The sequence below is a fragment of the Ursus americanus genome, chromosome 7, assembly GCF_024610735.1.
Source record: "Ursus americanus isolate L20-20 chromosome 7, mUrsAme1.1.p, whole genome shotgun sequence".
Taxonomy (NCBI): Eukaryota; Metazoa; Chordata; class Mammalia; order Carnivora; family Ursidae; genus Ursus; species Ursus americanus.
Window position 1 is genome coordinate 18,966,106 of NC_142133.1, and position 27,993 is coordinate 18,994,098.

The 27,993-nt window shown below is 40.4% G+C and overlaps 1 protein-coding gene across 13 annotated transcripts in view; it reads right to left on the reverse strand.

The window, feature by feature from the left end:
* Positions 1-27,993, reverse strand: part of NRXN1 (neurexin 1) — a 1,098,989-nt gene that overhangs the window by 412,309 nt on the left and 658,687 nt on the right. For 2 of the 13 annotated variants that reach the window (XM_087863387.1, XM_087863386.1), the window contains exon 1: positions 5,282-6,429. The exons of 9 other annotated variants lie outside the window; for them this stretch is intronic. In XM_087863387.1, coding sequence (XP_087719513.1) covers positions 5,282-5,537 — 256 coding nt within the window. In that variant the 5' untranslated portion in view covers positions 5,538-6,429. Of the gene's footprint in view, positions 1-5,281; positions 6,430-27,993 lie in introns of those variants that run through there. 2 more of the 13 variants (XM_045787959.2, XM_045787960.2) reach the window with 2 other exon arrangements.

The following is a 27,993-nucleotide window of genomic DNA, read 5'->3' on the forward strand; positions in this document are numbered from 1 at the left end:
TCCTATGTTCATTGGAGCACTCCTCAAAATAGCCAAGATGTGTAAATGAACTAAATGTCTAATTTTTTTTAAATAAACATTTATTTGGGCCCTATTATAGTCTGGGCTCTCATCAAATCCATGGTCTCATTTATTCTTCACTAAGATACAACTCATATTTTCATTTTATGGATTGAGGAAACAGTTTTAGTGAGGATAAGTAGTTTAGTCAACTTATATACTGCTAATAAGTGGCAGTGGCCAAATTTTCACATAGATATGCATCTGTGAATTATCTTCACCAGACCAAGTTGCCCCAATTGTTTTTATAGTAGTCTGAATTTAAGTTAATGAAGTCCCTGTCTTAAATACATTTGTAAAACTGGACTTATCTCTATTTAAAAAATAAAAGATTTTATGTTTTGTTAGAAGAAATAAATGCAACTCAGTGAAAAGCAATTGTGCAAGGAGCTCTTTCTAGAACATTAATATTAAGGGACAATATAACAAAATGTAGATAAAATCCGCTATGTTGATGTTTTTATCAGATCATTTCATGTTGAGTCCCAGATAACTGCTACACACACATAAACCTGTTTTTTGCATTTATGCTCAGAGGCTACTTGTTTTTACAGAACAAGTTTTGTTTCTTTGCCTAAAGATTAACTCCTTTCTAACAATAGCTTGGATTTTTAGAACTGGATTGCAAACGTTCTGATGGTCCTGCCTTGGGGACCTTGCTCCTCTTACCTTTATTCCCATTATCCCGATTATTATCTGGCCTTCCATAGTATCTGATGCACGGACACAGAAACACACATATACTACATACTTTCTTCAAGAACGGATGGACAATCTAAAAAAATAAATATATTAGAGATGGGGGCGACCAAAAATTAGCTGAGAGTCTTGGACTACTTGGCCCATGATGGATTCAAAACTTCTAGAAATATTAGCCGACCATCTTATCTAAAATAGCATTGCAGTGATGCATATTTTTGTTCAAGAAGCCAATGTAAGAAAGAGGTATTGGGTAGAAATGTCTATTTCAGCTGAATACTCACAGCCAAAAACGTTCTGGGTCACACATATGAATTAATTACCAGCAAGGCTAAATTTTTCTTCAACACTAAGTATATTGCAAAAGGTTTTGCTAACTCTCTTGGTTCCTAGACAAAGGAGCAAAGGGATCGCTGTATCATACAGCAACTTATGTCTCAGAAAAACGAAAGAAAAACAAAACCCTCCTCAGCAGAATCAATGAAGTGAGCGGTGGGACATCAGTGAGGTGGCCACCAGCCTCTCTTACAGTATTCATTATTGTTAATACATGTTGCAAGCAAAATGCTAGGCTTTGGTCCTTGTAATGATTTCTTCTCCAAGACATCAACCACTAACGCACATGGTGGACCATTTCAGCTGCTCTGGGCTTTGGGCCATGAAACCTTGATTCTAACTCCTCTTTGACTTTGATCAGAGATTTGGCTTCATTTTTCGGTGCACCTATGATATGCCTCAGTAGCCTTACCAGGAAAATGTTATTCTAACTCCCTCCAAAACCAACAGCTCCTCTTAGAAGTTAGTTTATGTACAGAAGTGCCCCAGAAAGAGAAATGTTATAAATTCAAGATATAATTATTATTCTTATATAACAGCATTGGGCTGCTTCAATTACAAACCACACTTTCAAAATCTGTTAACATTCCCTTCTGGGAAAGCCCTTTTGCCCTTTAATATTATAAGCTAATCATGACAGTATAATTTCCGGAGCTCATATTTGTGGGAGGAGAATGGCTAGCCCCGGTGTGCTCAGTTATACGATGGCTTTCTCCTTCCTTTATCTCCTGAAACTACTGAGAGGCTCTAAACTAATTTCTGAAAGTATGTAGAGGTTCTTAGGAAAACCAGGAGAAGAGATGGGAACCCAAGCACTGCACTGACATCATTCTATGCTTGGCACATACAGCAGTTTGCTGAAGAAATACTAACTGAACACACTAGTCTATTCTGAACTCTTGCTGGATTTAAGTAGCATTCTTAATTATAAGCAGGCTTGCTTTTCATCACTTACAGTCATACAATTCTCTGGTTTTTTAAATAAAAATATAATTTTTTATGGAGGTGTTCTCATCACTTACATTTTTAAGTACGTGCAAAATAAAATGGATTCTGCGTTGATCTCAAAACCTGCTTTTCATATGCATTTAAAAAAAATCCTCATCATTTTTTGGTCAGCTTGCACAAAGATGCTCAGGGTAGCCACGAGCGCTTTCAGCACCCTGCAATCCTTGTAAGTGACACCTCATAATAGTGCAAATGAAGCATGGCAAGATGAGAAAATGAAGAAGAATGAACCTGGATAGTCAACCCAGCAGTTTTCAAAACACAGAGGGTAGGCTCGATTTTATTCCCTAAAATACACCATACATGATTTTTCTTTTACACATTCAAGCATTTACACTCCTTCCCCATTATGAGAAAAAAAAGGTTATGATTCCAAGAAATTCTAATACAAAAAACCAGGCTGGCTCATCTGTTCATCAACATATGTATGTTTTCAGGAGTCTCAAATTTTGAACTAAACCTCATTTACACCTGCCTTCATTTTTAGCTAGGGATTTATCGTATTGTCATTCACCTTTGCTCTTCCCCTTCACCCTCGTCTGTTAGGCTCAAAGATTATTTCCTTGTGGGTCCTTAGCCTAATTAGCCGAAATTTCAGGCAATTTACTTACCCAACAAATTCAACATCACCCATTTCTTACTAGGTTTCTTTTAAGCCACCACCCTGCCTGCCCTGCTCTCAGCCCCTCTGCATTCCCACCTACATCTCTCCATCCCCCCTCCCAGAGGCTTATTTCATCCGTAATGTTCCTTGATTGTTCTCTAGCCAGAGTTAATTCCCTCTGTTCAAGGAAGGAAAGGGATGAAGTATGAAAGATTCATGCCAGCTTTTATTTGGTGGAGGCTGGCTACTGACAGGTAAGTTTGTTACTCTGATTTAAAAAAAAAAAAAAAAAAAAGGAATCAGAAATCTTCCTCCAGAAGTATGTTCAAGGAAGGTGGGGAGTTTCAAAAACAAATATGACCATACAACACAACCTTCAAAGGAAAGAGAAAGTTCTCTGACCCCAAAGAATAATACCAATCACTGCTCACATACAATTTTCTCCACTATCTTCTATCCTTTCCTTTTTTTCAATGATAGATGTGCCTAGTTCTTCATTCACATACAGAGACAATCACTGTATTCCGGAGGGAAAGAAATGTTTGTGAAGACCAGCAGACGGCGCCTGACTGGGGCAGGAGCTGCAGTGGGAAGGGGAAAGGAGTGCCGGCTCTGCGGCAGGGCCCCTCGGTGTTCTCCTCTCTCTGTTTCCCCAGGGTGCCCCCCATTTAGCTGCCTCAGCCCTCAGGAGATGCAGAGCCACAGAAAAGGAGAAGTTAATATGCATATGAGATGATTAGCCAAGCACTTCCCACTGGTACAATTAGACGCCCCACCCCCCTCGCATACCCCTGTCTGGCTCACCTCACCCACCCACGCTCTGTCTGCCCCTCCTGCACCCTGACTTGCTTTCCTCCCCCGGGACTCACACAATTTTGCACAAAGGCAGGGCAGTGGGTGAGAACGGCACCCAGGTCAAAGGAGCACCAAGGTCCTGGAATACTGTGAGCAAGTGGTGAGAGCAGCAGAAACTCCTTGTGGTTACAGAGGGATCGGGCCTCTCCCTTCTTCTCAGCTAAAGGGAAGCCCAGGTGTGGGGCATCTCTCCTCTCTAGCCTAGCCACTCTGAACTAGAGAAAATTCCGGAGAGGGGCCTGAGCGAAGGAGGGGAAGGGATTCCTAGGACCCACATCGAGGTGTGTCTCTAAGCCACTCCTAAAGAGGAAGTGTCAGGAGGATTTGTTCTCTCTTCCGTTAGGCTAAGCTATAGCTTCTCCTATCTAACCAGGATTGTTTCCAGGTAGGAAGCCTGGCCCTGGGGAAGAGGGCCATCCTAGTATGAGCAGCGGCTGCTCTGGGGAGAATATTTACCTAAAGAGAGGGGTAAAGGATGTAAAGCTGAACCAAGTCTGAGAGAGGAAGGGGACCTGCAGGGAAAGGGCCATAAGGGATTTAAGTCTCCACAACTTTCACCCTGCCTTTTCAAGTAGCAGACTTGACTCTGGGACAGAAGAAACACTGGTAGTGGGAAAGACTCACAAAAACAGTTCGATGTTTATTTATTGGCCATTCAGGGAATCTGAAATAGGCACTTATCTGAAGATGAGAGGAACCTGGCCTTACATTGCTGGCTGCTCTGGAGAAGAAACCTACCAACCAAGGCTCTTCTCTATACTCTGCTCTTGACAAGGGAACCTGGGGTCAGAATAGTTTCTCTCTACTCTAACTTCTCCTCCAGGCAGACCTCCTGGCTTAGATCAGCTGGCACTGACCCACCTGTCCTCTCTGGGAAGCACTAAACTCTTGAGTAAGAAGGAATCAGGACCTCCCTCATCCCAAAAACCTTCAGACAGGATCTGTGGGGAGATGGGTCTGGGTAGCCAAACCATTCTCTGCTCTGTTTAAAAAACAACTCAGTCCAATCACCAAGAAAGAGAAGTGTATTTGTTTTGGGGTGGTGGAGTAAAGGCCATGGTGCTCAAAGGTCCTCTCCGAGCCTGGCAAGGGGCTGGCGGACACTGGAGAGGGTGCCTCGGTGACTCTCCTACCTTCTCCAATTAAGGGAAGAGGTGGGGGCAAAAGCAATTGGCAGCGTGCTGAGTGAGTCCTGGGACCAACCGCTTCACTGTCACTGCGGTCTGGGCACACTTTGAAGGAATGTGCAAGCTGGAACCTCTCCCTCCCCCAGGCCTGGGAAAATGGGCAGGAGGTGGGGCAGCACACACAGCACAGACAAAAGGTTCTGCAGAGCCCTCCTCTCTGTGGCGCTCAGGTCCCTCGGCTGCGCGCGGCGCCCCATCCGGCCACACCGAGTGACCTTCTGGCTAGTAACGCCCCCTTCCCGCGGGGCCCAGGCGCCCGGCCAGGGATGGTCCTTTAATAGGCGCCCACATCTTTTCTCCCGGCACCCCGACAAGAAACGCCCCTCCCACCCCTCACCACAAACACCCGCGACGCCTTCCCCCAGCCCCTTTCTATTGTCTTCAAAGAGATAAGTGGCTCCCACCAAACACACCCAAATGCACCTCCCTTCCTCGCGCTCCCATTTCTCTGAGCCTTAGAGGCCGAGAAGCGAGCGCAGGGTTGAAAGGGAGAGAGGGAGTAACCCGCGAGAACTTGGCACCTCAGACCCACCGTGTCCGCCTCGCAAGGATGCCGGTGACCTGTAGATTGCAATAGGCACAGAATGATGCTTGCTGCTGCCATGGAAATGGTGGATGTGGTGCGCTCCCAAACTGGACGCCCCCCATGCCACTCCTAGGAGGCCGCTGAGGGTGAGCGGGACTATCCAGAGCAGGGCCAGGCGCCCCCCTGCGCCGCCGCCGCCGCCGCCACCGCCGCCCCCGGGCGAGCCCAGCTCGGCGCCGCACCGGAGCATCCTCTGGTACATGGCGGGGCGCCCGCCGAGGGGCAGCCGCCGCGGGAGGCAAAGTTTGGGGCACGGGGAGGGGAGAGGGCGCCGGGGAGCGGGCGGCTCCGGGTGGGCTGAGGGGCCGGCCACCTCACCGCGCCAGGGCACCCATCCTCTCCCTCGTTCGGACAGTCTTCTCGGGGTCCTGGAGTCCGCCGTGCCTTGCACCCCAAAGAATCCGAAACATAGCCGAGGCAAATGCAGCTGATGGGGGGCTTGTCCGGGAAGGCAGCCCCGGGGAACAGCGAGCGCGGAGCGAGCGGCTGCTCCCAGATTTCCAGGGCTCCAGGTTCTCGAGAGATACTCCCAAAGAGTTTCGGGCGAGAGTGCGTGCCGGGGGGTGGGGAGCGGGGAAATTGTTTAAAGCTCCTCCCGGAGGGTCCTCACTTCTACATGACAGCCATCCACCGCGAATCCACTAGGTAAATCCATTTAGCATTGTGTGTGGGGACTGGGGAGGCCACTTCGCCGGCCCAACCTCCTTTCAAGGGAGAAGCAGACCCCATGGAATCGAGGCACCCCTTCCCTCCATTCAGCCCCGGCCGGCTCGCCGGATCGCGCCAGCCTCCCCCGGGCAGCGCGCGGAGCAGCGGCGCGCATCGCCTGCTCCCGAGGCAATCTCCGCGTCCGCCGCCTCCTGACACTTACGCCCGGCGAGGGGTTCAGAGGGAAGAGTGCACCCTTATGAAGGAAGCGGGGATCGAACAGGGGAAAGGGAGCTGAGGAAAAGAAGAAGCAGACGAAGGAGGGCGGAGGGGGGAGAAGAAAAGAAAAAGAAAAAAGAGAAAAGAAAAGAAAAGAAAAACCACACACGCTGGCGAAGCGAGGGGCTCTATGCAAATCTGCAGTCTCCAAACAGCAAATCACGGAAGCTCGGATGCAATGCAGAGGACGAGCCTATGTAACGAGGGAGGCTGGTCTAGCTTCCCACAGAAATCGCCCTGCTTTGCCTCTCTCATGCATTCTCCACACATCAAAGGGACACGTGTACGGCGATGCGGGGAACACCTAAAAAGCAACTCTCCCTCCTCTGCCAGGTGATCCCTCCGTCTGAATTACAACGGCAAATGGCACCCTTCCCCTACCCCTACGGTTTAGATGTAACCAGTGTCTTGAGAGCTCTTAAAAGGGAAAGAATTCGGCTCTTTTTATTGGACCAAACTTGTTCTGCCAGGTGTTCAAACCCAATCTGCTAAATGTGGTTTGACACCATCTCTCAAGTATCAGTTTTGGTGATCTGTTAATTACACATATTACTCGTAACAAAGAGTCCTCGTTCCCACTACAATACCAGATCTCATATAAGGCAGTGGAAGTGCAGGGAACCAAAACACAGGAGGAGGAGGGGGAAAAAAAAAAAAAACTGAGTGAATTTGGCAGCCAAGGAAGAGACAGAAAAAGAATGAAAGAGAGGAAGGAGACAGGTGGTAAAGAGGAGGAAAGCAGAAAGAAACAGTGTGAATGAGATTGCTTGTACTTCAAACATTTGGGGGATATTTAGGCACCCCAAGATCCCTAGAGAAGCCCAGCTATGATGGTGTTTTGAAAGGGTGGAGTTCTGCCTTTCTGTCACCCTTTCTTATAAGGAAAATAGCAATAGGAAACAAATATTTCTAAATCTAATGCCTCCAAGGAAGAGAGGACATTTATATCCTGTGGGTGAAATGCCGCATCTTTAACTGAAAGCTGCATGTCCTAGATGAGAGACCAGCAAAGCCAACACACACCTAAGAGTAAAAATCTAGGACGGCAAGTGGAGTTGGCAAGGAGGACCATAGTCACTGGAGGCTAGCAGATATGATTCAGGACTATGACTGAAATACTTCCCTGGTACCCAAAAGATGATAAAAAACTATGACATGTCGAGTGGCTCAACATTTTTTGTCTTTATTTCTATTTAAAAACAGAGGAAAACAACTCTGATAAAGCACTACTTCTGCCAGGCTCCTGTCTATATAATCCCGTAGATCAACACATACAAAGTCATGTATTGGGGGCAAAAAAAAGTAACACTAGGAGGATTTGACTCACATCAGCCACTCATGGAAGTGGTCATTTAGACTGTATATTGCATCCTACTTCATTCAGAGTCACCCTGGGACTCCGGTGGTCACTGTGTAACCACTATCCAGGGGCCAACAAATCAAATCTGTAGCAATCCAGCATCTCGCGTTCCTGTCAAGCTTATGTGATTCTACTAAAGAACAGTAATTCTTCAGTAGTTCACTGAATTGACATGGCTTAGCCATGCTAGAGAATGTGTTTTTATCTACTTAAATACACCATGTCTCCCAACTTCCCACAGCTGTTCAAAGAGCAACAGAACCCAAATTCAGCACCTTCCACTGTGTTCTGTTCCCACCCATATCCCCAGGCCATTTCCTCTTCATTTTGTTATTTTTTTAGCAAGTGTACTTTGATTCATTAGCCAAGGGGTGTGCATATTCATTTTTAATACATCAAGTAAGCTTCAAAACAAAAAGAAGAGGAAAATCATCCCAACAGTACGGTTTTACGATTCTAGGTAATATTCTGATTGTGACATCTTACAGTGTCAATACGGACAGAGCACTGGATTAGGAGGTAGGAAACCTGGGCTACATTCTCGGCCCTGCCATTTACTGGTTATGTCACATTAGTCACTTAGCCTCTCCCTGAGGCTCCGTGGCTTCCTTTATAAAATAGTCATGTTCCTATCTTTCTTAACAATCCCAGAGGGCAGGAAGGCTATAATGCAATATTTAATGTGAGAGTACTTTAAAATATATCAAATGCTCCCACAGTTGAGGCATTATGTCTCTCCTTCCATATGGGTCTAACATATTCAAGCTGGTTAGCGGGTACAGTTCTTCAGTTCCTTTCCATTGACTGGAAATGTAGAGCACTGCATTGTTCTCCAATACCCTTGTATATGATGTTGATCTGTCCTTGCCTCTCCAACCAGATGGTAGATTCCTGAAGGGGAGAGGAGTCAAGTCTTCATTTGTACTCCCTCAAGTGCTAGGCATATGTGAAATGTAAGTTAGCCTCTTGGTGCATACAGTCGAGTCTCATTATTCATCGTAGTTATGGTCTATAAAGTCACTACTGGACAATGAATTAGGGAACACTGAACCATTGCTCCTAGGCGTTGGTTCCCACGAACCTCCAGTCACAACACTTTCATCAACCGGTTAATATGTAACTTTGTTTTACGTGTTTTTTTCTGTTTAAAGACGCCTTATTTAATATATTTGGGGTCTCACTAACACTGAACTCATCATCAACCTCACTATAATTCAAGTCTGAGTTAGGCTTAGGTAACATACCTACTTTCTCTGAAAGGCATACTACAGCCTTCTTATGCTTGGGAACATTAGACAGAACTTCAGCACTATGTTAAAGGGCCATTTTAAGCAGCAAAATCACCAAAACCAAAACCAACAAAAAACACAAATAGGTGGAAAACATGTCACTGAACAGAACACAAAAAGAGGACTTGTTTATAGCATGAGAGCTGACACAAGAAGGCGGTGGAGTGTTGCCTTGTTTGGCCTCTGCTGGGAGCTGGGTGTTAGGGCCTGAAATTTCTTGCCACTCTGTGCCTGTCTGTTAATGACCACCCTAGTGCCACTATTATTGATTTGGGAGTTACAAATTTTAGTGAAGATGTGAATTCATATCTGTGGATAATGAGGATTTACTGTATTTGTTACTTTCTTAAAAAACACAGAGAAGGATGGGGCTGGGACTTTGGAGAGTGATTTATATAAACTAAAGCTATAGGAATAAAGTATAGAAGATTCTGAATTCAAGAGCATTCAATGAAGAAGAGGCTCTCCTGCCTGCCTTATATTGTCTCAGGCCTAGGGAGATAAAGGTAGGGTTAGGGAAAGGATAGGCTAGAAATCTCGGTTTTACTGGAATCTCCAGAGCTAAAGAGGAAAGATTTACAGCTGCCTTGAAAGAAGACACTGTAGCTGCAGTTTTCAGGCAGGTGTCTAGGGCGCCTCTGTGATACCTAGGGGGTTCTGGGGTGAATGCTATAATACTGATGCTGCGACATTTGTTACAAATGGTTGTAATTTGGTGGAATAAGGAGGATTCTCTGTTGAAAAAGGGGAGAAAAGTCTTGTGAACAAACTTTTGCCTAATCTGGATGAACCAGATAAAGCGTGTGCTTACCTTTTATGTCTCTTCAGCTGGTCAGTCCTTGTGGCTGGAACTGCATTATTTAAAGGAAACTGAGGCAGCACCTGACAAACTGTTGTCAGCTGAGTTAGGAACTGGTTAGAGACATGGCGCTCGGCTGCCTGTCATTTACTCTTAAATATTTCAGCATAAACAGTGTAATATAAATGTGTGTTAGTGTTCTGTGTCCCAGGAGAGTCAGCTGCCTTCATCCAGAATTCATGCTCCAATGCCTCAGCCAGAATCACAGAAGCCAGAGGTAGCATCTAGAAGCCTTGGCTATCATCATCTCCAATCACGATGTGGCTTTGCTCATTAATTACAACGTGTGTTGAAAAAAGGTGGTTATTTGCGAAATAAATGGCTTGTCAATTGGTGTAATGGAGGTTAGGAATGGGTTCTCTCGTGAAATTGTTAACATTCGAGATCAGTGGGTTAGCCAAAATATTTTACAGACATGCTTTGCTTTTACTTGAATAGAGTTTGTGAATCTAAGAGGTCATTCACCCTTTACCATAAGGAGCGATGCCACAATAATAGTAGTACTAAGAACTAACACATTTGTAACGGGCACAAATCTGAGAGCTATAAATGTATTCGTTCATTTAATCATCACAAAACCATAGGAAGTGGGTGCTACTTTTGATTCGTATCAGATCCTAATTCTGACAGATGATGAGCTGGTTGCTGCCTTATTTGCAAAATCTTTTCGTAAGACATTTTTCATGTCCCTAAGAGAGCCAAGAGCTGGAACTTCATCCACTTCCAGAACAGGCTATAAGATTTTGCGCCTACTTATTAATAAATGTTCGCTGCTGTAGCAGCAGTTGGCTTGCATTTCACATTCACTATGGCCCACACTTTGGGGACTCTTGGAAGAGTGGTTAATGCTCCCCTGCCTCTAACCACTGTGGCTACTGAGATCTACCAAAAGAACCTAATAGCTGTGCATGGAAAACTGTCCTAGGCCCATTCACAGCTGATCATTTGTAATGAACAAGAAGTCAGGTAGCCTACATTGGACGACAGTGTTAAGAAATGGGAGATGGGTCTGAAAGCTGAGGGGAGAAAAACAAAGGAAGGAAATGGAAGGAGAGAGAAGAGAGTGAGTGGAAGGGGGGGTGTGCAGAGAAATGGAAAAGGACAGGTCATTTCAAATTATTTTTTCATATTTCAAAAATCAACCCTTCTGTCTCAAGTAACAGGACGGTTGTCAGGCAGACACTTTCAACCTTTTCCTGTTTTCCTTAAACTTAATTGGAAATTCTTACAGCTCAGTATTAAGCTTTTTAAATAGAAAAGTAGACACTAAAAGCAGCAGAGGGGAAGTATATTAAAACCCACAGGCAGCACCAATCTTTTAAAAATTAAAAATGAGAAGAGTGTCAGTCTTGCATTTTGCATTTCTACTAATGTCAGCACAATGAAAAGGCAAGAAGACCCCACATATCCGTCTGTGTACATTTCTGAGTTGGGACTGAGAGAGAATAAAGAGGTAAAGGCTCAGGAGAGGGTATCATCTGTGAAGCTGTGGAGACAAACCTCTGACACTGTTTCCTTTCTGGGTTAGTGCAGGTCCCTGTGGGCATTCTGAGAGAGGATCTGAATAGAGAGCAAGAGCGGTGAGAGTAAAACCAAACCAAACCAACCAACCAACCAACCAACCAACCAAATGACAAAAACAAGAAAAAAAAATATGCCAGGGCTCAAAGCATCCCTGGAGGCCCACAGACGTAATAATGTCACTGGAAAGTCAGTTTCATTTATGACGTGTTTCCTTATCTGAACTGTTTCCTATCCTTAATCTCCCACCACACATAATCCAGTCCTAGATACAGATTGGTGAATTCTGTCAGGATAGCTATTACCTAGAACGTCCACATTGACATACCAAATGAGAGGGAGAAGGGGAGCCCAACATGATACCCAACTCACTCAAATTAAATTAAAGCCTGGAGGTGCAATTTGATTTGTAAAGCATGATTAGATTTATTCAAGCCAGGTTAGTTGTGTTTAGGGCGGAAGTGTTTTATGATCTCTCTCTCTCTCTCTCTTTTCTCTTGGCCTATTTAATAAAAAGTTCATGTATGACATCCTACCTAAATTTACTGGCTAGGCACTAAGGTGGGGTTATATATTCACTGCAACCGCATCTTTAAATGTTGGGGGGGTTCCTTGGGCATCAACCAATCATATGTCATTTTTAATCTCTGTCATCATAATTGTTCGTACAGTTATTTCAGCCAACTTGTGTTGCTGACACACTCTTCCATAGGTTCATGCTATGTGATGTGAATATATTCATAACACAGTGGGAGAACATGGGGCTTGACTGCCAGACTGTGAGTTTGAGTTCATCATTACTATTCATTTGACGTTGCTTTTAATGGACCCTTGCCCCAGTTTCCTCACCTGTAAAATGATTATAACACAATGATTCTTGTAATGGAAGTGGAACAGTTTCTAAAGTATATTAAGCACTAAATACAAGTTACTGTCATTCGTTCATATGTACATGTTTTAGATCAGTGCTATAAACATAATAATGACAATGACCTGTAATGTGATTTTTTTAAGACTTATTTATTTATTTGAGAGAGAGAGAGAGAGAGCGCATGGGGGGAGAAAGAGAGGGAGAGAGAATCCTCAAGCAGACTCCCTGTTGGGTGCAGAGCCTGATGCAGGGCTTGATCTCAGGACCCTGAGATCATGACCTGAGCCGAAATCAAGAGTTGGCTGCTTAACTGACTGAGCCACCCAGATGCCCCTATAATGTGATTCTTAATGTAGCCCTATTTTAAACTCTTCCCTACTCAGTCTATAGTCCAGTTTGGCCATCTCCCCAGTAATCTCTTAGTCTCTGTGTCTATGTGGTACTCAAACTTTAGTGTCCTGGAGAATCACTAAAAGGATTTGTTACATCATAGATTGCTTTGCCTTTTTGATTCCCTTGCTATGTAGAGGTACTGACAATTTCCATTTTGAACAAGTGTCCAGATAATGCTTATATTGCAGGTCCAGGGGAACCAGATTTTCAGAACCACCACTCCATCTAAATGTCTAAGTCTTTGCCATAGGTTTTATTAACCAACACTGGGCACGTTTTCTAATTAAGCTCCTTACCAATAAAGTCGCCTTCTTAGCAGTGTACTCAACATAGACAGTAGTGCTGCTCCCAGATCTCCTCTTGAAAGCATTCTTTAAAGACTTCAAGATGTCTACCGTCTAACCCTACATGTCTTCATCTCACACCTTTCCTTTACTCTGCTCAGAAAATAAATAAATAAATAAATAAATAAATAAATCTATCTAAAAATAAATAATTAATTGATTCTAAAAAGTTCTCTTCCATCTTATATTTTGCATTTGAGCCCTTCTTCGGTTAGCCTGGCCAGAAGCTAGAGGCAGGAACTCAGACACTACACTAGCATTCAATTCTGACTCTATGAACTTATTAGCCACATGGCCTTATGAAGGTTGTTTAAACTCAGTTTTCTTACTTGTAAAGGGGTTTGATAATTGTAGGGTTGTTGCAAAGATTAAATGAATTGACAGATGTAAAGTACTTAGTGTCTGGTACCTAGTATATATATGTATTAGCATGTACTTAATTTTAACTTTTATTTACTTACCTACTTAATTTATTGAATCAATTATTCTTTTCTTTTATGACATGGGGAAATAAATCAGAAATGATGAGAATGTCTGTTTCCATATAAAACCTGACACTGGCCGTCCACATAGTCCATTACCATAAAACAAACAAACACACAACAAAAATACAAGTCCCTTTCAGGTCCTGTCTTATCAGGCCTCCCGTTTGACCAGCATCGGCGACAGGAAAGATCAGTGACCCAAACCGACAACCTAGAATCTCTCTGCCTGCACTCACCAGCAGTCTGTCAAGCAGATCTGTCACTGCAGAAGAAAGAAGCATGGGATGGTTGAGAATGGAGCTAGACTTGGCAAGACAACTATAAGGCAAGTTAGGGTGATATAAAAACTGACATATAATTTCCAATTCCCTAGCAAATATAGATATCCAAATCCAGAACCAGACATCATACACATATGATGAGTTCAATTCCCTGAATGCCCAAGCACTTAGAACATAAACCAATTCCATCTATCTTTATGAATATATGTTCTGGAATGTATACTACCATTTTAGTTTGCAGAAAGGAATTTAATCATGCCATTTGAATTGAATCTCTAAATAGGTTTATTTGGGATCTATAATCTAATCCCTTTCAATTCAGGATAAACGTATTGGATTACCCATTTTGTCAAGAGTGATTTTTTTGTTATTAGTACTACAGTTAAGTTAGTATGACTATCTCATTACAAATACCTGTTTTCCAGGTAAAGTCAAAGTTCTTTAACATGGCATATTAATATCTTCAAAATTTGCCTCCACACTACCTCTAATTGTCTTTATCTTAACTTCTGTCACCTCCGCTACAAACATCCTTGGTTCCAGCCACAGAACTCTTCTTTTCCCAAAACACACAGCACACTTTTTCACTTTACCACTTTACCACTGCCCATGCTATTCCCTCAGCAAAAAATGATCTTTTCTCCTTCCTTTCTCTCTTAATATCTCATTCATTCTTCTGTCAAATTTTAACACATATATCTCCGTTGGAACTTTTTCCAAACTTTGCCAGTTATTTGCTCCTTTCTCAAGTATAGATTATCACAAATACCTAAAAAAAAAAATACCTGGGATATGTAAAAAAGGATATCCACATTATTATTGTGCTGAATGAATAAAGTATCAAAGGAACTGGTTAAGTCTATCTCCATGTTTAGGAGTTTAAAATAACCAAAACCAACAGACAAAGGAAACAAATCATCTTCAATTTATCCTTACAGGCTTTCAGTTAGCTCTTTTATTGCCTAAAATATATAAGAAATTTAGGCTGAACTCTGATTTGAATGCTAAACAAATTGGTTTTGAAGAATAAGGGAATTTGTTGTCAAATTTTCTACTCATGCTATAAACAGATGTCTTTCTTTCTTATAATATGTAAAAGGGAGGGAAAAAATACCACCAAGCAAAGATGCTTGCTGCCAAGCTGAATTGCAGAGCAAACATTTACAGGCAACTTATAAATCCTTGAAAATAGGATTTTATAATGGAAATACTGGCACCATTTTAACTATAACCATTCAAATAATATCACCATAGCAGAATTTATAATCTAATATACTTGTTCTGGGATAGATGAGAGATTAAGCTACACGTGTCAGAAAAACTTTCAATGGCTCCATTCACATTGCATGATCATTCCACAGAGTTCAGATCTCTTGGAATAGTTCTTTCAAAATGAGTAGTATATGTTCCCAAACATTTATTCTTAAAAGACAGATTATATTTTTAATACTTGTATGAGAAATATATGACCTCTGAGGCATTTCAAAGAATCATTAATCATTGGTTGGTTGTGGGTTTGGGGTTTTTGTTTGTTTTTGGGGGGTTTTTTTGGTCTTCTTTCTCTTTCATGAAAGAATTACTTTGCTCAGATTTTCTCTGTTCTATTGCTGAGCTGATTCCCCCAGAGAACTGTGTGTTTATCTTGACAGGTGTTAGTAGATCTGTAGACCTCTGTGGAATTGTTCCTAGCTGCTTTGGGGTACAGTAGAAAACATCACATCTACAAACTAATGAACTTACTTTACTGCATTCTAAATAAAACAAACCACACAGCAAGTGAAATTAATCTACTAATGTCTTTCTAATGAAGCTTTCATTGGGCATATGGTGTGGTCTTCAATATTTAACACACGACAGTACTAAAGAAAATCTGATGATTTTTAAAATGCATACCTGATGACTGCCTCATATATTATTTTCCAATGAACTAGTTTACCCTCATTTTACTTTAGGTACTTAATCAAAGTGATACAGGAAACATTTCAAATATTTTATATCCAAATGGAGAGAAGAGATAAATGTTCAATCTACCTTTACCCTTAAATAATTAAAACTAGATTTGCTGTTCTAATTTTTAAGAGCGGAGAAAGCTTTCAATTTTCTGTGCAATGTAAAGATTCACACACTAATAAAAATTAGGAGCCAAACATTGAGAATGAAACTACTTAAGTCCAATTCACAATGACTTGCTTTAAAATAATTCTACCTCCTAGCACAGCAAGCACCAGCTTCAGCGGTGGTGAAAACTGGACACTTTAATGGGCAATGGGAGATCAACACCAACACAATCAGTATCCCTTCATTGTGGCAACGTTTTGATTTGTCATTTGTCAAGGAAATAATTTAAAGGATCTAGCAGGAAAAACTACCCATGTCAAAAAATCCCCAATTTTGGAGCATGTGCTATTCCATTCCATCTAATATTTATAGTACCATATAGAAGAGCCACAGGAAAGTCACCTCCCCACTGTTACACTAGGCCAAAGTCCTAATTTCTCACTTCAGGTTCCCATGCAAATTATCTCTTGCTTTTTTGTCCAATTGAGACTTGAAGATCTTATCAGTCATGCATTTTACTGTTATTATTTAAATTTATTTATTTCAACTATTATTTACTGCCAACCAGTAAGAGGTAAGAAAACAGACATGGTAAGGGTGGGTCTTTTCTCCTCCCGCAGTAGCAGCCAGAAACAGTATGAAAGCAATGGATCATGAAGAAAAGCAATTTTGTACTTGAGGGATTAGACAGTACCCTCTTTTGTACTGGTAAATCAAAGTTTTAGTTATTTTTTCAAGTAATACTGATTTTCTTCAATTTACATGAATAGTCTCTAGAGAAACTGCAAGAGACCCCCAAACACAGACCCTCTGAGGCAATCAATATAAGAGAGAGAAAGAGAAAAGAAAAAAAGAAAAGAAAACAGCTCTCCTTTATGTTGTACTGCTCTGAGCGAGTCTTTTACACAGCATGGGGGGAAAAAAGGAAAAAGAAAAAACAAACAAAAACAAACAAAAACTGCTACACAAGCCAAAGATATTCAAGGAAGAATTTGAACTGTTATGTGAGGCCTTTTGCTTTTCTTTCCTCAGGAAAAATATAGGTGATTTATATTTTCAAGCAGCTCCCCTTTGCTAGCATTAGAAAATTGAAAACTATGTAAATTTCACAATTTTGTTTGCTTCACCTTTTAGGTTCACAAGAATATTAACCACTGCTATCAGTCAGTATTACATTCCGATTTGAGGAAATTTGTAGCACAAAACTGTACCCTGAAATATCATGTGAAAAATCTTAATTTAAAATGCATTTACATTTCAGGAGAAGTAACACATGCTTTTAAATAGTAAGGGCAGGGGTGCCTGGGTGGCTCAGATGGTTGAGCGTCTGCCTTTAGCTCAGGTCATGACCCCAGAGGCCTGGGATCGAGCCCCACGTCAGGTTTCCTGCTCAGTGGGGAGCCTGCTTCTTCCTTTACCTCTGACAGTCTCTTGGCTTGTGCTCTCTGGCTCTCTATCTCTCTGTCAAATAAACAAATAAAGTCTTTACTGAATAAGCAAGCAAACAAACAAACAAATAAGTAAATAAAAAGGGCAAATAACAGTTCCACGTATAAAACCTGGGGGAGAAAACTCAATGAGCCTGTTTTCACAGATTGCCTCCCCCCCATTATTTGAGGTTTATTGCTCATAGGAGTCATGTTTGAGGAAGTTGCATATTTTCTATGCTGAAAACTGTCATGTCATAATAATTAAGAACAAAAAGTCCCATAACTAAAGAATGAACTTGTGATAAAACCTTATCATTTATTTTAACTTATTCCTCGATTGTCCAATTTTATCTGCCTAGCATTCTACCCTTCATGCTGTTAGCAGACACTTGAGGCACAGTGGTTGATTAGTGGACAAAGCTCTAGCTTTTATTTTAATTGCCGTACTTCTCTCTCTCTCTCTCTCTCTCTCTCTCTTTTTTTTCCAGTTTGTCGAAATAGGATGCTATTAAGGCATTTTTAAAAACTCTACAGCCCATGGAGACATGAAGAGCAAGAGAAGAAGTATATTAACATAGAAGATATTTTCCGTTTTATGTATCACTGGAGTAATATTTTCTAAATTTGGTGGGATAGTCTACTGTATAAACTAGGAAATTATTTATGAAAATTAAAGGGATTAAAAACTAGACACAGAAACCAAATTAGAAGAGTACAGATCTATTACAACCCAGCAGAATAAGATTTGTCTGTTGCAATCAAATAACCTTAGATAAAGGTTGAAATAGTTCAGCATGGCTGAGATAAGTAGGATTTGGAGGGATGAATGATATTTTCACCAGCGCAAATTACTCAACCCAATAATAAAATGATAAAAACTGGTTAGTTGGGCCAATGAAGTTTGAATCCACTGGGCTTCCAGGAATGGGAATTAAAAAAGCAAAACAAAACAAGAAAAACAAAACAAAATGAAAGCAAGACTTAGATTGCTGAGAGGTCACAGAACGGAAAATATGTTGTCATTTTCCAGATAGTATAAAAATATGATTTGGAATAAGATTCACATCTAGCACTAAAGAATCCTATGGTTTCTCATGACTCACTAGGCAGTATCTATACAGGAATACCAAGATTCCTTTTACAAATTGGTGACTGCTCAATTCTAGTTTTTTGGGGGGCAGCCCAGTCCTTGGTTTGCTGATCAAGCTATGAGTCTAGAATAGTAGATGTAGCAGACACTTCCAGTTTGGTACGCAGTATCTATTTTGCCTTTTCCCTGGCAAATTGAACCAATTGTTTTTTGGGTAAAGGGGGAATAAAGTACGTAGGATGACAATATGCCCCACTAAAAATACTTGTTTTCCCAAACCCCCTTACAGTCAGAGTGCCTCTGTGACCCAGTTAATCTTCAGGAAATGTACGCAGAAGTCATTGGGAATGGTTTTTTTAAAAAAGTCAGACTTGGGTAGCATGTCCCTTGAGGCTTTTTGCCACAAAACCTTATTCTTCCTGCCCTGGATGAGGATTCAGTGCCGATGGGAAATACCCATTCGGAGACCATGAGGTCAAAATGACACTCCGAGGATAAGGAAACCAGAAGACAGAAGGAGCCAAAATACTTGATGATTTTCCTGCAGGGATTTCACTAGCCCTGTGTCATCTAATTCCGGACTTCTTCCTAGATCTGAAAAATAAACCATCTGATATAAGTCAGGTTATCGGTTTTTGGAAGCTAAATGCATACCTAACATATAACTCATTTCTTGGAAGGATGATTACTTATATGAGTAAGTCAGCCAGCCACCCTGGGCTATAGGAGAGCCATTTATCCTTAAGCAAAGTAGGTGACATACTGCCCCAGAACTAATATTAAAGAGTCAGAATATGCTTTGGGTTTCTTGAGAACCACATGCATTGTTTAAAGTCAAGGCAGCTGCTTTAATACAGGAGCCCATTAAAGATGATAGTTGGGAAATAAAGCTATCCAACGCCCTTAAACAAGAAGAAAATGCCATTTAGTAAAGAACGTTATGGACCTGATGGGAAATTTTTTTTTCCCCTCCCCTCCCTGAGCATGCCAGGAAAAAGGAAGAGAACGTTCCATTTCTTAGAGTTAGGGAATTAGAATCTGCAGAAGACACATACAACCAGGGGGTCTCTGAAGTGGGTTAGGTTTATCAGTAATAAGCTCATCTTTCCAGGCAATGCATCTAACTGTGAGTAGGCTGGTATATATTTATTTGCTGTTTGTTCATCAATGTATCTAATAATTTATTTATCCAACACATATTTACTAAGCATCAATTCCATAGTAGGATCTGTACCAGGCCCTGAGCTAATCCAGAAAGAAGCAATTAGGGGCCTGGTTCTAGTCGAGGAAATGAGTCCTCGGACTTATGGTCTCCTTATCTTGAGCTGGGGTGATCCCAATACCCTCTTGAAGTCTGTGAAACGATGATATGTACGTTGTGACTTAGAGAACTTTCCCTGTGGATGGAATCAAATTGGAGCTGAAGGGGTGTTCTTACTTCAGCTAATACAGTTTCATACTCAGAGAGTTTCAAAGCAGCAATGCACACAACTCAGACATGCTTATTGACCAGGTGCTTACCACCTATTTGGCAAATGCTGTTTATGAAGTTTTTAAGAAACAAATATTGATCCAAACAATTCCCTTGCATTTAATATTCTGTCATTCTTCAAGGCCACTATTAACTTTGATGTACACATGCAATTACTTGTCTGTTTAAAGAGTTTCAATTGCCCTAACTCTTGGGCACCGCACCATGATTAAGTGCATACAAGCAACAAGTTGTTGACTCGGGCAGCCAGAAAACCACTGTGGCCTGAGATCGATGGTTATATTACCTACCAAAGAATGTCTCTGTCATTACTTCCTACTGTCCTCCAAAGTACAGATAAGAAGTTAAAGCCGGGCTTTATTTTTTCTTCTGCATACGTGTTCATGCAAATGCAAATAAAAATTATCTAGGAAGACTCCCAGAGGGCCTACAGAGGAATGAAGATTGTTTCAATTATTATAGAGTTCATAAAACACATCTTCAACTGGCAGGGCATCCTCTTCATCAGACTTCCATATGCTTCAGAGCAGGAAAAATGAACAAGCATAAATGTAAAATCCTGCACATAGGTTTGAGAAAATAAACAGCATAAACACAGGATGAGGAAAACCTGATTGTAGTTAGTATAAAAAGAAGTAGGGAATTGTCACTGAACAAAAATGTAAAAATAGACAACAATTTGACACAACTCTTAAAAAGACACTTGCATGAACTAAAATCAAACATGCAGTTTATTTCTCTGAACTTTACTTAAGATACATATGGGGTACAATTGGACATGCTGGGTGCCCCATTTTAAAAAATACATTGAGGGGCTCCTGGCTGGCTCAGTTAGTGGAACATGTGACTCTCAATCTCAGGGTGTGAGCTTGACCCCCCACATTGGACATACAGTTTACTTAACAAAAAAACAAAAAAACAAAAAAAAAAAAATATATATATATATATATATATATATATATATATATATATATATATATATATATATATATATAAATAATATGTATATAAAAATACATTGACAAACAGAAGAGCGACCAGATGCTCAGAGGAGCCATATTCAGTCAGGTGTAGCAGAGACAAGGGGAGATAATTATAGACATCCTCAAACACTTGTAGGGTTTTCATACAGAAGAAATTCCTTATGAATATATTCTTTATTGGCTTTGTAACTAGAGGAAGGGCCAACAGGTGGAAACACATTCTTTAGGAAGAAGATATTAGTGCTCAAATAAGTGAAGTTTCCAGAAAGAACTGTCTAGAAACTGGGGATTTGGAACTAATTTGCATTCCCACAAGGGAATTTCTGATTTATTCCCCTGTCCTGGAATCTTGCCTGTGAGTCTTTCCTTGGATAAGCAAATGATGAAGCTTGTGAGAAATGATAAAAAGAACTTTAGATCTAATAATCAGCCAAGGAAACCAAGAGTAGACTCCTATGTAAGAGTTGCTGAGAAAGAACACAAAGGCCACCCTCTGATGTATTTGCCTATACCCTGGCCAGGCACATTAACTCATCCCCAAGTACCTTCTTGGGGAGCTAGGTAACTAACCACAGGAAAGTAGACTTATGTTTATTATCTTAGATATTTTCAATCATGTGTCTTTAGCTCCAGGGAAATGTGTCCCACGTTCCTCTGAAAGGGGTAAGGGAGGGGAGTACCATAATACGTATAAGACAAATAAAATAATTCTAACATTAAGAAATTGAGACTGTATGTTTCCCAGTTAGGAAGCCTAAAAGTAAATAGTCTAAGGGGAAGAGAAGAGATCTCATTGGAGAACATAGAAGGGCAAGGTCATAATGATCTGAGAAAAAGGTGGGTAGTGAAGAAATCTCAGCAACTGCAGACAAGAGGGAATGAGGACACATGTAAAATAAACCATACAAGCAAATTAGCTCATCATATATTATGTATTTTCTATGTATTTTCCATTGGACTCTTCTACAATTAGACTGTACCATCCAAATGACGAATTTCTAAGTTTCTTATATGCACTCTATTTGATCATAAGCATAAAGAGTTTTATCAGTACTCACATTAAACTTGAATTCTTATCCTTTTGTGCCATATCACCTGGATAGATCTTGCAACATGTTAAACACACCCTACAGTTCCAAGTAAATAGGCGCAAATAAATTAAAATAGCAAGATGTTATTTGTCTTCAGTATTCTGGTAGAATTGATGCACGCCTACCTTACACACTTTTCATTGGAAAAAGTAGCCAGTTTTTTATGTTCTTTATAACTTTGGACTATGATTGCCCTCCACGACATCTCCTATGGTCTCAAACCCTCACATATCTGAAGCTAATTGGCATTTCTATAGTGGGGGATACGGAAATAATCACTGACCCAAAGCTCCCACAGGATTTGCTATTTGACGTGGTGACCAACATCTCCTCCCACCCATTTTTGTGAGCTGATGCTTCCTAAAAGTACACAGACCGATCATGATCATAATCTCCCAGCACTGTAGTGGAGAAAAATGGGGGTGGATCACCGAATCAGTGGAGAGGAGGTTGTGTGTGAACTGAGCAAATTTGAGAATGCAGATAAAATACCAAAAGGGTGACATAAAGTGAGTAAGGACCATGCCTAATGGGCAGAGATAAACATATCTTTTGAGAAAAGATATTTATTCTATTTATTGAAGATATTTATTCTATTCATGTGCTAACATTTCCAAAAAGACTCTCTGTCCATTCTCATGCTCTGTTCACTTATCTTTGGTGCCATTTATGTGACACGATGTCAGCTACCACGTCGTGTTTTCCATCTGTGTGTACAGACATTGTCTCTCCAGCTATACTGCAGCCCCATTAGAAGGTACGTGTCATAAGCTGCTTTGATTCTCCATTTCATAAGCAGGTTTTCTTTAAAAATGCAGTCTGCTGCCCACTTACAGTACTTAGCATGAAAGCACAATTTAAAATTGTACTTCACCCCGGATTTACTGAATTTCTGGGGATGTGCTCGGGAATCTGCACTCTTAACAGGAGACTGGAGAAAACTGGCGCTCACACATATTCTCCAGCCAAAGGCCTTGCACAGAGCAAGTGCTTGTAAATGTCTAGTACTGCTTTTAAGATAATGCTTTCTGGCATGTCCGTATGTATTTATGAGAAACAAAGAAATGCTGATTTGCTCAGGGTGTCCTCTGTCTGCCACTAGATAGTAAATGCCTTGAGAGTTGATGTCCTGCCCGGATGGTTCTTTGTATATCCTTTTACTTTTTTTCCTATAGCATTAGGCACTTCCTAGAATGCCCCATAAATGTTTATGAGAAGAAGAAGAAAGAGAAAGGTGAAGGAGGAAGAATAGGGACAAAAAAAGGTTGAATTTATAGCTGGGAAGCATAGATGGGGGGCTATTCAAAAACTCCTTTACTTTGATGAACTGGAATTCAAAAGTGCTAATGAAGTTTCTACTTAATCCTTTTGACTGAATTCCTTTGCTCTACTCTTGCTAACACTGAGAATTACCTGTATCATATTTTTGAGACTACTAAAGACAGTTTTATCTGAAGATAGACCATACTAGAAACAAGTAGCATAAAACAAATACGTGCTGTAATAGTAAGACTATATGGATCTCTATTTCCCTTCTTAAAATTGATTTAAAGACAATCATTTCCATTTCTATAAGCACATGCATGTTTGTATATATAATTACTTCACATGGATAAACTCAGCAATGATCCCTGCCAATTAAGGGCAGTGTTAATGAGCTGTAAGATGGACTCACCCAGTCACCCAAGCCTTTCAATTGTCTTTTATTACAAAAGGCATTCCTCCTCTTTAACTCAGGTCTAACTCCCACACAAACCTTCTGTGCTCTTATTTTATTCTTACAAATAGCCAAAAGTCAAAATTGGAAATTGACTTAAGAACATGTTGTTTATGTCCACGACAAGGGAAATGAGGATTTATTGCCTCCATTCTTCAGGATTCAGTTTTTTGAATTGTAAAAAGACCCCTGTTCTCCATTTCCATTCCCTCCAGAAAATGGGTCCTATACTCAAGAGTTACTTTCTAATAAAATCAAATATTTTATTATTTTTTGAGAATGGAAGGCTCTATCTACATTAAACATCATCTAATCATGACACTTAATTATGATGATTCTATGGCCTAGCTGGGTTACATGAGTTACTCAGAGTTGGAAAGTGAATTAAATTACAGACCAGATTCTTATCCTGGGATCTATGAATAAACTTCAAGGAGACCAAGAACCTTCAAATTGTATGCCAACTGTGTGTACACATATATGCATTTTTATGGAGAGAGGATCCATCATTTTATCAGACTCTCAAAATATTCCTCAATCTAGCTGGGATAGTCACTGTTGGAAATGAAATTACTACAATATTTTTTAGACCTAAAGAAGGAAAGAGTTGAAGATCATATAACCCAAACTGACAGTCAATATCAGCCTTATACTATTTTTGATGGAGAGCATGCAACCTCTGCGTGGGATCCTTGGACACTAATAACTCACTACCACTCATATTAGCATGGTTCAAAGCTCTAGCCATTAGAAAGATATTCGTATCTCCATACACTTTCCTTCTGATATTTTTTCACAAAGGTCCAAGTACTGCCTTTTGGAGCCACAAAAATCAAAGCCATTTTTTGGTTACTCAGAATGCCTTTCAAATATTAGAAGATGACAGGTGTAGTACCTTGAACCTGTGCTTCTCTGGTCAGAAGAGCCAAGATCCCTCAGTATTCTAGTTGCCTTTTTAGACTCACAGACATATAGAGCTGGAAGGAACACATTTCAGCTTGTCGATTTTCTGTAATAAGCCTGTAACCCAAAATTGGAAACAACATTCCACTTACGATCTGACTGTCCATGAATATCTCTTTCTGGTGGGTATTTTGCCTTTTTATTTTATTTTATTCTTTTTTTCCCCAGGAGGATAATAATATTTTACTGTATAACTGGGAAGATCAGGGGCTAACGCCTTTTCTAGAAGTTTCCCATCTGAAACAAACACAGCAAGAGACACACTTGGCCATTCAGACCAACTCTAGATAGCTACATTTCCTATTTTAATATAATGATGTGTACTTAAATAAAACACGTGCAATATCCAGAAGAGAAACATTACACACTCTTACTTTATACGGAAAATCTAGCAGTTTTTCCACAAGCTGAGTCAGAAACAAAGAACAGAACACTTCAGATTTATAAAAGAAAAGAGTAAAGATGGCTTGGAGTATAAAGCTTTTCCATTTCAAGTGTTAGAAAAATTTTCTTCAGGTACTTGTTTTAAAAGTTCCAAAGAACAATTTCTCTCAATGTATATTGACAGCCCAAACTTCAGTGATGTCGTGACAATCATGCAAATAACTTAAACCTAATAAATGGTCAAGACAAAAGACTCAGTCCCTTTTTCCCATTCCCATATTGATTTTTCACATCTTTATTCCTCAAAGACTTATGAGGAGCACTAATCCTACCAAATGCTCTATGAAGATAAAATACCTATAGCTAAGTACGTTTCAAAAATATCCCCTGCCATAAGTGCTTCTTTGTGATTCCAACTGCAAGTTACAAATTTCAGGCTCCAAGACCTTCCCTTTCTGAAAACACCAATGTTGCTCAAAACACACTTTGGGTAGTAGGGTATCACAAAGGTCCCAGTAATCAGATTTCTATCAAATCTCCACTTTATTCTAATACCTTAACGAGTGTGAGTGTGCACTTTGGGTGAATGAGACTTGTAAGTCTATACTCTTCTTGATAGATCCTTCTCTGCCTGGCTCCTGGTGAGATCCAACAGTCCCTAAACAACAGTGAGGTCCAAAGTCTTTTTTCGCCTCCCATGTACGGAGATGATGGCCCTGGGACCAGGCTAGACACTGATGATATCCCTCTTCCATTCCTGGCAGCTAAATGGCTAAGTGAACTCACAACTCCCCCAGCTCTCAAACTCTTACTTACAGAAAGATGTAAAAAGTGTAGTGATAAAGATTCAGATTTGTGAGGGAGATTTTACTTAGGCCTCTGGTCAATGCTGGGTGCTCTAATTTGATTTTTTAGAGAAGTCTAAATTGAAAGAATTTAGGTACGCATTTTGTATTGTTCTCTGAGAGTCCTAGGAGAGAAGAGAGTCCTGGATGCACTGCATCCGAGACGATTCTAGGCTTGGCTATCATACCATCAAAACAGTACCAAAATTATGATGATCATTTATTTGTTTGTTTTGTTTTAAATCCCTACATTTTTAGACATTCAAATGGAGGTATTTGCAGGTAAATGAAGTGATGCCCTGGATTTACTTCAAAATCATCTATTGGGAGGGTAGAAAGGGAAAGGGTTGAGGTTATAGATAAAACAGTACTGGCCTATAAGATAATTGTTAGAACTGGATGACGAATGCCGTTGGATTCTCTTTACTTACCTCTTTTCTTTATTTTTGATTGTTATATTCTGTGATTAAAGTTAAATAGTAATAATAAATCACTGAAGTCCCACATACAACTGCCAACTCCAATAAATAAACTGAGACATGAGTGGAAGCACTGGGGAGTTTTTGCCAAGTGGTCAAGGCATTCACTACTGTAATAAATAGTTTCTGCTGAGGCTATTATTATCAATTGCAACACCCATAAGCACATGGTATTCCTGGGCACATTCTCTTTATTTGAGGGATTGATCCCACATGACAAAAGAGAAAATATTAAACTCACCAGAAAACTATGTAATTACTGATTGCATGGTCACCTTCATAGTACGAGAGTTGTAACAGTCAGTAGCTGATGGAGAGTTAAGAATCACATTCAATATTTTGAAACTATATTCCTAAAATCCATATTTTGTGGATTGCAAATAATTCCACTTTGGATACAAGCAAATGCAACAAGTTTCTGTGAAAGCTTTTGAGTTTCAGAGGCTTCCTTTTGACAGATTTCTTAAGTTATGGAATGCAGCCATCAGCAGTCTGTACAAAAATGAAATACTGCAAGTCTGTTTTTATGCAGCTGGGATCAAGTTACTAAATGGATCAAAAGAAATAATTTCTTTGAAGAGGTAGCTGTTGACACCAGTGGCCTAAAAATAAGTCCAATTTTGTGGGTACAAAAACTTGTTTATATCTCAGTGGAAGTAACTAGATACAGTTTCTATAAATACACTTGCACTCAAGATATATCGGATGCCACTCTAAACATATTTTAATATACCTCAGTTTAACATTACTATTATCAAGGGGAAATTGCATGCTAGCCTTTGAATAACTGACATTGCTAATGACATATATTCTTACCAGGCTTAGTTTATTGGGTTAATGATTTTAAAAACAACCAAAATGATTACCCAACTCATACTCGATGCCAAATACCAGCCAGATACTTTCCAACAGCGTTTCATGTGATTTTAGAATTAAATTTGATTTTTAATAACTAGCTCTTATTACCATTTCACAGATGAAGATGTTGATTTTCTGAGACAGTTTTAAGTGTAACTTGCCAAAGTTTACCCAGGTGGTAGGTCTCTGACTTGGAGCTTGAGTGTGAGTATTTAATTCCAAAGCTCTTAATCCTGAAATTATATGCTACCTCTTAGCATATCAGCTGATTCTAAACTATAGAAAAAAAAAGTAACAGCAGTATCTTTTTAAATCTCTTTGCATGTGAAAGGAAGCTTAAGCTGGAAATTAGGCAAACAGAAAGATTATACCAATATACAAAGTATCCTGAAAACTGCAGAGCTCAAGAGTAGGAAAGCTATGTGTAACATAATATAATTTTTCCTCACAATAAAAAGTTGGAAAAAGAAATCAGGACTACCATAAAATACAAGAGGGATGGTTGATCTACCAGTGCAAATGAAAAACAAATTAAATATATATTTTAAGGGGTGCCTGGGTGGCTCAGTCAGTTAAGCATCTGACTCTTGGTTTCAGCTCAGGTCATCATCTCAGGATCGTGAGATCAAGCCCTGCATCAGCTCTGCGCTGGGTGTGGAGCCTGCTTAAGATTCTCTCTCTCTCTCTCTCCCTCTCCCTCTGCCCTTCCCCCCCCAAAATTAATAAAATATGTAAATATATTTTTAAAGATTTTATTCATTTGTTTGAGAGAGAGCACGAGCAGGGGAGGAACAGAGGGAGAGGGAAAAGCAGACTCCCCACTGAGCAGGGAGCCCGATGTCAGAATCGATCTCGGGACTCTGGGATCATGACCTGAGCCAAAGGCAGACACTTAACCATCTGAGCCATCCAGGCGCACCCCCCCCCCAATTTTTTTT